The 13,431-nt window shown below is 42.5% G+C and overlaps 1 protein-coding gene across 1 annotated transcript in view; it reads left to right on the top strand.

Moving 5' to 3' along the window:
• Positions 1–13,431, top strand: part of APBA1 (amyloid beta precursor protein binding family A member 1) — a 250,412-nt gene that overhangs the window by 193,376 nt on the left and 43,605 nt on the right. Inside the window, exon 3 of the mRNA XM_004375797.2 lies at positions 9,550–9,645. Coding sequence (XP_004375854.1) covers positions 9,550–9,645 — 96 coding nt within the window. The remainder of the gene's footprint in view (positions 1–9,549; positions 9,646–13,431) is intronic.

Raw genomic sequence — 13,431 nt, 5'->3', positions numbered from 1 at the left:
GGCACCTAACAACAACGACAACATGTGCTAATAATACTAACAGAATGAAAGTGTTCATTTGGGGAGTTGAATTTTTTTTAAGTCATTGACTCACACAGTAGGACAGTAACCTTCTCCACGTGTGACTTCTGCAGCTTGAGGGGAGGGAGTCACTTCAGTCATAAAGAGGACCATTCAACAAAAGCATTTAAGGGCTGGCTCAGTTTTCCCAAGGGCCTCTCTTAATTATTTGATATTCTAAGCATTCTCATTTTCCTTTCCACTTTTCTTAATTGTTAACTGGTGTAACTCCACCAACAAATTGTCAGTGACTGGTTTGAGCACTTTTCCAACTTTGCTTTCTTCAACTTCATGAAATTCTGCATTTTTGTTTTGGTTTGGTTTTTATTTAATGTTTACACTTGTGCTCCACACTTCGTTTGCTTTTACTTTTTGGGGGTGGTGGGAGTGACATTGTAGTGCCAGATGGTCCCAACAGTCAGAAGGAGACCAGCTAACAAAGACATGGACCAGATAGATGCTACTGTTTGAGGAGGCGAGCTATTTAGAGTGGACACTAACATTGTACGTACAGGCATACCTCAGAGATATTGTGGGTTCGGTTCCAGACCACTGCAGTAAAGCGAATATCACAGTAAAGTGAGGCCACCCTAATTTTTTGGTTTCCCAGTGCATGTAAAAGTTACATTTACGCCATACTGTAGTCTGTTAAGTGTGCAGGAGCATTATGTCTAAAAAAATCATATACCTACCTTAATTTAAAAAAAAATTTATTGCTAAAAAATGCTAACCATCATCTGAGCCTTCAAAGTCGTAATCTTTTTTCTGGCGGAGGGTCTTGCCTTGATGTTGATGGCTGCTGACTGATCAGGGTGGTGGTTACTGAAGGTTGGGGTGGCTGTGGCAATTTCTTAAAATTAGACAACAGTGAAGTTTGCTGCATTGAATGACTTTTCCTTTCACAAAAAATTTCTCTGTAGCGTGCGATGCTGTTTGGTAGCATTTTACCCACTTTCGAACTTCTTTCAAAATTGTAGTCAACCCTCTCAAACCCTGCCGCTACTTTATCAACTAAGTTTATGTAATATTATAAATCCTTTGTTGTCATCTCAATAATGTTCACAGCACCTCTACCAGGAGTAGGTTCCATCTCAAAAAACCACTTTTTTTGCTCGTCTGTAAAAGTTTTTATTCGTCCTCATCCGTGAAAGTTTTATCATGAGATTGCAGCAATTCAGTCACATCTTCAGGCTCCACTTCTAGTTCCCTTGCTGTTTCCACCACATCTGCAGTTACTTCCTTGCTGAAGTCTTGAACCCCTCAAAGTCATCCATGAGGGTTGGAATCAACTTCTTCCAAACTCCTGTTAACGTTGATATTTTGACCTCCCATGAATCACAGGTGTTCTTAATGGCATCTAGAATGGTGAATCCTTCCCAGAAAGTTTTCCATTTACTTTGCCCAGATCTGTCAGAAGAATCACTACTATCTGTGGCAGCTATAGCCTTACAAAATGTGTTTCTTAAATATGAAGACTTGAAAGTCGACATTACTCCTTGATCCATGGGCTGCAGAATGGATGTTGTGTTAGCAGGCATGAAAACGTTAATCTCCTTGTACATCTCTATCAGAGCTCTTGGGTGACCAGGTGCAGTGTTAATGAGCAGTAATATTTTGAAAGGAATCTTTTTTTCTAAGCAGTAGTTCTCAACAGTGGCCTTAAAATATTCAGTAAACCACACTGTAAACAGATGTGCTATCATCCAGGCTTTGTTGTTCCATTTATAGAGCACAGGCAGAGCAGATTTAGCATAATTCTTAAGGGCCCTAGGATTTTTGGAATGGGAAATGAGCGTTGGCTTCAACTTAAAGTTACCAGCTATGTTAGCCTGTAACAAAAGTCAGTGTGTCCTTTGAAGCTTTGAAGCCAGGCATTGACTTCTCCTCTCTAGCTGTGGAAATCCTAAATGGTATCTTCTTCCAATATAGGGCTGTTTTGTCTATATTGAAAATCTGTTGTTTAGTGTAGCCAGCTTCATCATTTATCTTAGCTAGATCTTCTGGGTAACTTGTTGCAGCTTCTGTATCAGCACATGCCACTTTGCACTTTTATGTTATGGGGACACCTTCTTTCCTTAAACCTCATGAACCAACCTCTTCTAGCTTCAAACTTTTTCTTCTGCAGCTTCCTCGCCTTTCTCAGCCTTCATAGAACTGAAGAGAGTTAGAGCCTTGCTGTGGATTAGGTTTTGGCTTAAGGGAATGTTGTGGCTGGTTTGATCTTCTATCCAGACCACTAAAACTTTCTCCATATTAGCAGTAAGGCTGTTTCTCTTTCTTATCATTCATGTGTTCACTGGAGTAGGATTTTTAATTTCCTTCAAGAACTTTTTCTTTGCATTCACAACTTGGTATGTACTTTGTTTTTTTAGACATAATGCTGTTGCATACTTAAGAGACTACAGTATAGTGTAAACATAAGATTTATATGCACTGGGAAACAAAAAAAACTTGTGTGACTCACTTTATTGCAATATTCACTTTATTGCAGTGATTTGGAACCAAACCTGCAGTATCTCTGAGATATGCCTGTACTTAAACAATGTTAGTGCCCACCCTAATAGCTCTCTTCCACAAACACTAGCATCTGTCTGGTCCATGTCTTTGTTAGCTAGTCTCCTTCTGACTGTTGGGACCATCTGGCATGACAGTACCACCACTCTCCACCGCCCTCCCCCCCCCAAAAAAGTAAACAGTATGGAGCAGAAGTGTAAATATTGCAAAAAAAAACCCCCAAAAAATGCAGAATTTCATGAAGTTGAAGAAGGGAATTGGTTTAAGCATCTATATTGTGTGTGCTTCTTCAATGAGGGTAACAGGCTGACTTAGTCATCTAGTGCTACTCTGACAGAAATGCCACAAGTGGATGCCTTTAACAAAGAGAAATTTATTTTCTCACAGTCTAGTAGGCTAGAAGTCCAAATTCAGGGCATCAGTTCCAGGGGAGGGCTTTCTCTCTCTCTCAGCTCTGGAGGAAGGTCCTTGTCATCAGTCTTCCCCTGGACTGGGAGCTTCTCCATGCAGGAACCCTGGGTCCAAAGGACGCGCTCTGCTCCTGGCCCTGCTTTCTTGAGGGTATGAGGTCTCCCCTCTCTGCTCAATTCCCTTTCCTTTTATCTCTTGTAAGATAAAAGGTGGTGCAGGCCACACCCCAGGGGAACTCCCTTTACATTGGATCAGGGATGCGACCTTAGTAAGCATGTTACAATCCCACCCTAATCCTCTTTAACATAAATTACAATCACAAAATGGAGGACAACCACACAATACTGGGAATCATGGCCTAACCAAGTTGAAACATATTTTTGGGGCACACAGTTCAATCCATGACACAGGCCAATGACTCACAAAGGAAAAAGCCTTGGGACAAGAGTGTAGGAGCTGTTTGTAGTCCTCCTTGTTATCTTTGACAGGGTGGACAAGGCTCCAGTGACCAGTCCCTGCCCTGCTCTTCAGCCTCATCTCACACTGTCCTGATAGAGCCATGCTGTTCATCCTCCCTACCTCTGTTTCCACTACCTTTCCCCCACTTCCCAACCCCATCCTACTTCATGAATAACCAGTTGCCATCGAGTCAGTTCCAACTCATGGTGACCGCATGTGTGTCAGAGTAGAACTGTGCTAGATAGGGTTTTCAATGGCTGATTGTTCGGAAGTAGATTGCCGGGCATTTCTTCTGAGGCACGTCTGGGTGGACTCAAACCACCAGCCTTTCAGTTAGCAGCCAAGCAGGTTAACCCTTTGCACCACCCAGGAGCACTCCATGAATGCCTGCAGTTTTCAAGATTCAGCTTGTTGTAGAGAAATGACTCTACAACTCTATTAAAATCAGAGATTTATTGAAGCCAATATAGTGTTCGAATGGGGCTGTGAAAACTTCAGAGTCTGAAGCTCACGGATCCCAGGGAAGGGGTGCAGATCACACCTAGTTATAGACCTTGGTAGGAACTATAAAGCACAGTATTCTAATTGGTTTGCAGTGATTGAGGTCATTCAAAGGCGGCACAAAGCAAGGCATGATTTGTAACATTATTGGTTACGTTAATACTGCTGGAATACTTTGATTGACTAAAAGACATAATTAAAAGATGTGTGGTCGTGGATGGGGTCTCATGACTGTCACAAAACAATAGCATGACAATACTGTCTGGGAACAGGTTGTTAAACATTACCTCACCCAGAGCATAAAATCTCCTAGGGAGATCTAACACAAAAGAGTTTTGATAAGGTTTGGTTACAGACCCCGGACATGCAGTATCCACATGCTTAGCCTGACCACAAGCAAAATCATTTCCTTAATAATAGGGTTGGTTCCTAAGCAGCAGAGTTTGAATCTGTGTAAAAGATTGGTATTAGTTCAGCCATTTTATTTTCGATCAGATGCCTCATGATTTTATATCCCGTATCAAGCTGAAGCATCATCTTCCACATGAAACATTGCCTGATACACACCCCTTCTCTCCTGCAGGATTGATCACTCCCAACTCTGTGTCCCCACCATACAGATTAATATCTTAGCCACATCCCTGGCTGTACCTATCTACCTCCCTCCCATCATCTGGAAAGGTGTGGTGTGGAGGATAAAACCATGTCTCCTTCCTCTTTCCTGGCTGAGTGCTAGGAACACGGGTAGGCTCTGAAATGTCCGTTGAAGGAATAAATGAATAATAATTGTCTGTGTGCTGCTTTTCTTCCCTACTGGCAGAGCCTGAAAGTTCCTTGAGCTGTTTGTCTGTCTCACCCCCCAACCAGCAGTAGTGTTTGCCCCTAGGAGATGTTCAGTCAGAATTGAAAGGATCAGCTTTCCCTTGGGATGCTTTTGCACCCTTAGGGCAACCTCTGACTCCTGTGCCACTAGACCGGACCCTATATGTCTCATCCTGGCAATGAGGAACCTAAGTCTTGAGGCTGAGAGCTCTGCTTTGTAGAACCCCAGAACTGAGTTCAAGGAGACCCCCTGTAATTATGCAGAACAGGGAGCTGTTGAATCATCTTTGAGCTCTACGTCTTAGGTAGATATCCCCACACCAAAAACCAAACCAAACGCCTTGCCATTGAGTCGATTCCAACTCATAGCGACCCTATAGGACAGAGTAGAACTGCCCCATAGGGTTTCCAAGGAGCAGCTGGTGTATTCAAACTGCCAGCCTTTTTGGTTAGCAGACGAGCTCTTCACCACTGCGTCGCCAGGGCTCCAAGAGGTACTTACTTTTGTGAATTTCTGGCCCCACATTTGCTTCCCACCTTTGGTCTCATTTACTTAAAATTGAATATCCGTCCAGTAACCCAAGAGGTATGAGACCTTAAACAGAAATATGTGATAATGGTTTTTGCTTTTTCTATCATATTTCATTGCCTAAATATTGCTTTCAGTACATTCTTTGAAAGTAAAAAATGTTACCCAGTTTCTGGCTTTTTTCCTACTTTTGAAAGTTATGTCCAAGTGGAATTTAGAGGTAAGGGGCAAAGGGCTTTTAAAGCAGATGCTTGAGATGTTTCGGCTTGGGGCCTTTGTTTAGGCTTGGGCCCTGGTGGCACAGTGGTTAAAGAGCTCAGCTATAACCAAATGGTCAGTTGTTCAGATCCACCAACTGCTCCTTGGAAATCTTATGGGACAGTTCTACTCTGTCCTGTAGGGTTGCTATGAGTCAGAAGCGACTCGACGGCAGTGAGTTTGGGTTTTTGGTTTTTGTTTAGGCTTTATGGAAGCTGTGTCTGTTCTGATGGTGTTTGTCCAACCTTGACTTTGTCAACAGTGGTGCATGGCCATAAGTAGGCTTCACCAAGCAGACCCACTCCCATTTTGGACAGCTTTGTCCTTCAGAAGAGCTTTGCTGGAACTCAGATCTGAGTCTAGCAGGCAAAGACCGTTTCTTTAATTTAAAATGCAGATCTAACATTCTACACGTAGCAGTGTAGGGATGCTGCGTCAGAGCAGGGCTTACTACTAACCACTGGAAAACAATGACAGAAAATGGGGTAGATTCTAACATATTAGCTTCCATCCAAGTTGGAAAACATTGTAAAGCTAGAAGCTACACTGAAGTCATTTATTCAGTAAACATTTATTAAAAACCAGTTGCCATCAAGTCGGTTCTGATTCATGGCGACCCCAGTGTGTCAGCGTACAACTGTGCCCCATAGCGTTGTCAGTGGCTGATTTTTTTTAGAAATAGATTGCCAAACCTTTCTTCCAAGGCATCTCTGGGTAGATTCAAACCTCCAACCTTTACAGCTGAGCGCATTAACCATTTGCACCACCCAGGAACTCCAAATATTTATGAAGTACCTACTATTTACAAAACCCAGTGCTTGGCACTTGAATTGCAGAGATGAATAAAACAGGGTCCCTACCATCTAAGAGCTCTTGGCGGTCGGGGGAGACATACACATAAACAAGTAATTACAAAATATTCCATGTGCCCTCAAAAAAGATGTGTGTTGTCAAGAGTCTGAGAAAGCTTCAGCAAGATGAGGGCTTTTGAATTGACCATTGACTGTAGGAGAGGATGAGGGAGAACTTTGTAGATGGTGGTTATTAATTGCACATGTAAATGGAAAGGAGCGTGAAGGAGCACATTGGTGTGCAGAAGGCTAGCGCATCAGGCATCCGGGGGAAGTGGTCCTTGATAAGGTCGGCGTGGCTCCGTCAGAACTGCTGCACAGTCAGCGCCCACAGCCACCCCACTTGTGTCTCTTGAGTGTTTGGCGGTGCCCAGCACTGGCTACTTAGTCACTGTGGGCTCTAGTCTCCCTGTTCCACATCCCAGCCCACTGGTCAGATAACCTGCCTTCTTACATCTTTCTAAGGTGATCTGTTGCCTGCAACATTGCAAAGAATCCATTTTTCAAAGACCTGGAGCAAAAAAAAAAAAAAATAGTTTAATAGAGAAATAATGGCTTTGGAACTCTTCTGAAGGATGTTTTTTTTTTTTTTTTTTTAAAAAAAAAAAGGTGTTAAAGAAGTTAATATGTGTAAGTTAAAAGTAAAATAAAGGTGTTGCAAGGCCCTTAAACCAAGCAAAGAAAAAACAGGGGTAGTAGAGTCCCCAGGGTCTAGTGGGACTTAAAATCTTAAAATCTTCGTGACAGAGAAAATTACTGGGGAAGAAAATAGAGATGTAAATATCTAAGAAAGCTCTTCACATTTGGAAAATCTGGGGCAATTTAAAGGCATTAAATTCTCCTGAAGATTTTGCTACATTAATTTTGGGTCAGCCCAATATAGAGCTACATCAGTAAGTACCACAGCTCTCTTGGGTGCCGCATGAAAAATTCTGTATGTTTCCTTTTAAAGGCATGCAGGGCTACTTGAATGTGGCCAGGGGCTGTGGGGCTTGGACACTTTATGTCTGCTCTTACCCTGTGCCTGCCCTCTTGGCTTTACTGCGGAGCATCTGATGCACGCGTGTGAATATTTATCTGTCTCATTGGTTCACACCTCCCTGACTAGAATCAGGTGTATGGGCTCATGGGAAACAAATGCAGGCCTCGCAGCAATAGGCTGGGACCCTGTTAGTGTGAATAATTGGCAGTTCATTGCATCATCTTTCTGTTCATTTGATGCCCCGTTTATTTCTAGTATCAGAGCCCTGGTGGCACAGTAGTTAAGAGCTCGGCTGCTAACCAAAAGATTGGCAGTTCCAATCCAGCAGCCACTCCTTAGAAACCCTATGGGACAGTTCTTCTCTGTCCTGTAGGGTCACTATGAGTTGGAATTGACTCGACGGCAGTGGGTTTGGTGTTTTTGTTTGTTTGTTTGTTTGTTTTTGGTATTTCTAGTAAGGTTGCTTTGGTGACTAAGGCATGCCCGACCATGGTGTGTTCAGTTGTTTCATATGCATGTGAAAGCTGAACAGTGGAAAGGGAAGACAAAGAAGAATTAATGCGTTTGAATTGTGGTGTTGGCGAAGAATACTGAGTATACTGTGGACTGCCAGAAGAATGAACAAATCTGTCTTAGAAGAAATACAACCAGAATGCTCCCTAGAAGCGAGGATGGCAAAACTTTGGCTCGCTTACTTTGGACACGTCATCAGGAAAGACTGGGTGCTAGAAAAGGACATCCTGTTTGGTGAAGTCGAGGGTCAGCGAAAACCAGGGAAACCCTCTATGCAGTGGATTGGTGTGATAGCTGCCAACAACGGGCTGGCACATGCCAACGATCATGAAAATGGCACAGGAACAGGTGTTCTGTTACGCATACATAAGGTCACTGTGAGACCATGAGTTGCCATTGCCAACTCAGTGACAGCTAACAACAACAACAGATTTTTTGAAAGAGAGTTTGTTTTTTATGTGATTTCATGTAATGCCCATTAGGACCCCCTAGATCTTGGCGTACCCCCTTCCCTCACTAGCACCATTGCTTTGTGAAACATGTTCCCTTTCCATCAGAGGTATTTTACTGATGTACTTATGCCTCAGCTTTCCCAAGGGGGTCAATCTCCAATAGATCAGACACACATGCAAGCAAACACTGATGTTATTTTGCTTTCTTTGCCCAGGATTTACCTCTCCTTGCTCACATCCCTATGTTTCATCGGAGAACAGACCCTTGCGTGGTTTCTCTGTGTTTTTTGTGAAGCAGTGCATTCTTACTGTCAGAGGACCATCGCTACAGAATTCTTATGCATCCCTTGTGGCCCACCTGAAGATTCCCTTCATCTCCCAAGATTTCAGGAGCATACAGAAATGTTTGGGGATCTGTGGGGGAGGACTTGGAGAGCCTGCATCAACCGCATCCCCATGCTCTTAACTTTATTTGGTCGCTCATTCACGACATATTTATGGAGCACTACTGTGTGCTAGACACATGACTGAGAGCTTAGTCAGCCTTATTTTCAAACATGTTTAACAAAGGATTTTTGAACTGTTCCAAGAGCAGCCAGGGTAATGTTTGGAGGCTGAAATGCTGATATTTCTCTGAATTTTCAACAGCCTATGGATGAAACGACAAAATATTTGAAATTGGAACTGACTAGAAAAATTCAGGTGGTGTGGCTTCCAATCATCAAAATCAGTCCCAGCTGTCTCCTTAAAAATACGTGTTTTAATTTTTACTTTCTCATCCAGATGAGGTTGGGCAGGTGAATTTATAAGATGTTTGGCTCCCATTTGTATCCTTCAGCAAGGAAATTTTAAAAAAATATATTTGCGTAACACCATTAGCTTTATTCATCTAGGGCTTTGTGTTTGATATTCAATTTATTTCTATGTTTTCTTTGAACACTTGGCTTCAGGGCGAGGGCAGGAGGAGGACTATGAGCTGTAAGAGCTCCTTTGAAAACATGACAGTAATTAAAAAGAAAGCTTAAAAGCCAAGGCCTCTCACGTGCTGTTGACAGCTCCCTTCTGAAGAGGTTTTGTCATTATTCATATGTTCATTCAGGTGTGTTCTGCTTTCTCCTCTCTCCCTTGTCCCTGACCCCGGCTGTCGGCCGATTCCCTCAGATTCTCACTGGTGTTTCGTCTCTTGCTGTGTTCTAGTCTCCCTCTCCTGGCAGTTCCTCACCCTTGGGTGCAGAGTCCTCTGGTACACCCCATCATCCCAGTGACCCCGCGGAAGCCTCCACAAATAAAGAGGTAGGTGCCATTTTGTTTCAAAAGCCACCAGCCCATTTTGCTTTGCTGTCATACTGGTTTATGCATTCTCTAGCCTCCCAGAGCTTCTGACCCAAATTCACCTCATTTCTCTTTTCCATAGTAGGATTAGTTGATTAAAGCTGTACTGTCCAATTTGGCAGTCACTAGGCTCAGGTGTCTTTAAATTTAAAGTAATAAATAAAATTAAAAATCCAGTTTCTCAGTCACACGAGCTACTTTTCAAGTGCTTAATAGCCACACATGGCTAGTGGGTACCGTATAAACATTTCCATCAGTGTAAAAAGTTCTTTTGGACAGGGCTGGACATTGGACATTAAGAACTCTATGGACCAGCATGCTCCTTCATGGCATTATATGCATTCTGATACAATGGGTTTTAGTTGCTGTGTCATTGAGGAATAGGTTGATTTCCTAAATACCCGTTTACTTCAGGCCTAAGTTAAATATCTGTCATGTGAACAGGGTGACCATAGGTCCCAGTTTACCTAGGGTTGTTCTGGTTTACACCTGTTGTCCAACCAACCCATCTGGTGGGCACCACTTTTCATTTTCTAAAGCAGCGCTGCCCAGGCGAACTTTCTGTGCTGATGGAAATGTTCTGTTTCTGTATTATCCAGTATGGTAGCCATTAGCCACTTGTGCCTGTCAGGGCCTTGGAATGCGACCTGTGGGACTGAAGAACTGAAGTTTTTATTTAATTTTAATTAATTTAAGTTTAAGTAGCCACATGTGGCTCGGGTCTACTGGACAATGCAGCTCTCAAGTGTCTTGTTTTGGCAACTAATGATATGGTTGCCCTCCTGATGGGGGCACACTGAGCTCCAGCAGAGAGTGGTGAAGGGCGAAGATGCTGCTTACTCCTACTGAGGAGTCTGGGACTAGAAAAGGACAGGTGTTTTTCCATGAAGGGAGCCCACAGCCTTCTCCAGTACCCATTGTCCTTTTACACCTAGCTACCTGCCACCCACACCAACTTATGAACGAGCGTCAAGTAAATATTAGCCTGTGCCATAATCTATGTGTGGGCTCTGCTCGCTCTAAATATAGATGCTGCCGAATCAACACTGAGGATATGCGTTAAAGAGGTTAACCACATGATGAATGACTATATTGTTTTCCTTCCTTTTGCTAAAAATGTTTTTGTTAAATGCAGTGGAAGAAAGCAATCTCCATTTTAACTTGGGTGGCAGATCACTTCTGAAAGAAGTCTTAGGTAAAATTTACTCTTAAAGTGTCTTGAATACACATACAATTGCCATTAAATATTGATGAAGAGGAGACGTATATTCTTTTTTTATTAATACTATCATATAAAACCAAGCGTTGAGAGACCCTCTCTGAAATGATATCAGCATTAGAATTTAGACTTGAAATATACTTTGTTCTTCCCTGGTTCTGGTCCTCAGACCCTAGGCCCCTGGAACAGGAGTGACAGGGTCATAGTTTCTGCTTGGCCCCACCATCTCCCAGCTTTGCTTCATATTTTATTCATGGCACGTGATGGGTAAGAACAAATAGCGGAAAGGACAGCCACAGTGACAGTAACAGTAATGAGAGTTAGCCATTTCTCCGGCACTTCTGGTGTTCAGCCACAGGGCTGAGCAAATCACAGCCAGTATCTCATGTGGTCCTTGGAATAATCCTGTGAGGTAGATATAATCGTCCTCATTTGTTAGTTGAGGAAGCTGAGAGGTTGAGTAACTTACCTGAAGTCACAGAGCTCACAAGTGGTTGAGCCAGGATTTGAATCTGGAGCTCCCATGGGCCCATGCTCTTTACCACCAGGATCTACTGCTCCTGGAGTGGAAATTGCTTGCAGTGTCACTGTCTGCACAGCTGTGGTAGATTGTTCATTAATATTCCAATTGTCAGGCCTCCAGACTCTGCACATCATTTGTACAACCCCCTGGAAAATCCCAAAGATTTCAGCCTTTGGCTTTCTTGAATACGAGTTTACTTATTAATTCTTAAATGTTAAGGGTCAATTGATGTTCATCTCAGTCCACATGTGAGAAAACAAAGGGCTCATCAGACATCTGAATATTCAGCATTTGATTATGCATCAGATGTACTAAGCAAGGCAAATTTGTTAGTTTCTAAGTTCCTACGAGACTTGGCACATGTTTCTGCATATCCTTAGAAATGATGAAAATCCTCTTTGTGTGCCATAATTAGAGATGCTTTCATTTCCCAAATTTGTTAAAAAAATTTTTTTTAAATTACAACCGTAGAGAGTGAAGAAGGCCAGTCATGAGCTTGTGAATAGAGAATAAGTGAATTTACCAAGTGACCTCCATTGTGGCTCTAAGTCAAATAGCAGCTTTTAGAGCTACAGACTCAAATAATTCTTGTTGTAGCTGCTGCTGTAATCTGGACACTGTTCTTGAGATTAGCATTCAGAAGAGTATCCTAATAGCCCAAGACATTCTAAATTGGCTTCTTGAATGTACCTAGAGGCTAAGCCATTTTGATTAAGTAGAGTAAACTCTCAGTACATTAAACCCTTCGTTATCAGGGGTAAGGTCAGGGAGGTGGTTGAGGAATAATCATTTAAACCCTGTGGCCATTATGAGGAAGCTAGCTTCCATCTGCATACTATGAAGTTGTGGTTTTGGTTTATTTTTAAACTAATCAGAATTAGACTTGGCTATTGACAGTCAACTGAGCTTGTCTTCTCACTTGAAGAATTACAACATAAAATTAATATGAAGAACTGTTGAATTTGAGTTCTCTTTCTTTCTATCCACATATCTTCCCCTTGGTTTGCATTTTTCTGTAAATGCACTAGCAACCAAACCAAACCCGTTGCCGTTGAGTCATTTCTGACTCATAGTGACGCTATAGGACAGAGTAGAACTGCCCCATAGTGTTTCCAGGGATCCACTGGTGGATTTGAACTGCCAGCCTTTTGGTTAGCAGCCATAGCTCTTAACCACTGCGCCACCAGGGCTCCCATTAGCAACCAGTCATCTTTTATTGTACTTGTATTTTCAGTCTCTTTAAAGGTGGCCCTCTCTGAGGCAAGAAACAGTCTCTTTGGTGTGAAGAGCCTTTCCATCCCATTGAACATACTCTGCAGCAGGTTTCACCGATGAGTTGCTCTGTGCAGTATATCGTGTGATTAGTGTTAAATTCTTGTCATTATTCTGAATTGGGTTAGAGTATTACAATTAGGTTTCTTCACCCACCCCCAATTTCTCACATAACGTTTAGCATTACTACTTTTTTAGAATGTTGTGCAAGTATTAACTGTTAATTGTCCCTTGGCCATTCCTGTCTTCCAAGTAAAGAGCACTGTAGAAGGTGTGATGATAGCGAGCTGCTTCCCATGCAATCTCAGCCCTCATTCAGGTCCAGGTCCCTTCAGTCTTCTGCCCCTCTAGGTACCCCGGAATAGGTATGCCATCAATTCAAGTCAACCTGTTGAATAGCTATGCTGTACTAGGTACCCTTTCTCTAAGAGGTGTATATTAAAATAATCACCTAATACCTGGTAGACTCTCAGCAAATCTTTAGGCTTTCTGAGGATAACCCTTGACCATACAGACCCAACCTTTTGCTCACTTTACAAACTCTTTTCTTTCATATTATCTCTCCACTCTCAAAACAATCCTCGTCACTCTGCCTCAGACATATCAGCTACAGATTCTGTTACTAATGAAGGAGGAAGGAAATTCCTACTCTTATCCCACTCAAAGTTATCTCTAGGACATTTGCTTGCGAAAGGAGCCACACATGGTAAGTATTGCTGCTCTGAGAACAAGT

This window comes from Trichechus manatus, unplaced genomic scaffold (assembly GCF_000243295.1).
Source record: "Trichechus manatus latirostris isolate Lorelei unplaced genomic scaffold, TriManLat1.0 scaffold00038, whole genome shotgun sequence".
NCBI classification, from domain to species: Eukaryota; Metazoa; Chordata; class Mammalia; order Sirenia; family Trichechidae; genus Trichechus; species Trichechus manatus.
The sequence above is the reverse complement of the archived record's forward strand: the minus strand, read 5'-3'. Positions and strand labels throughout refer to the sequence as shown.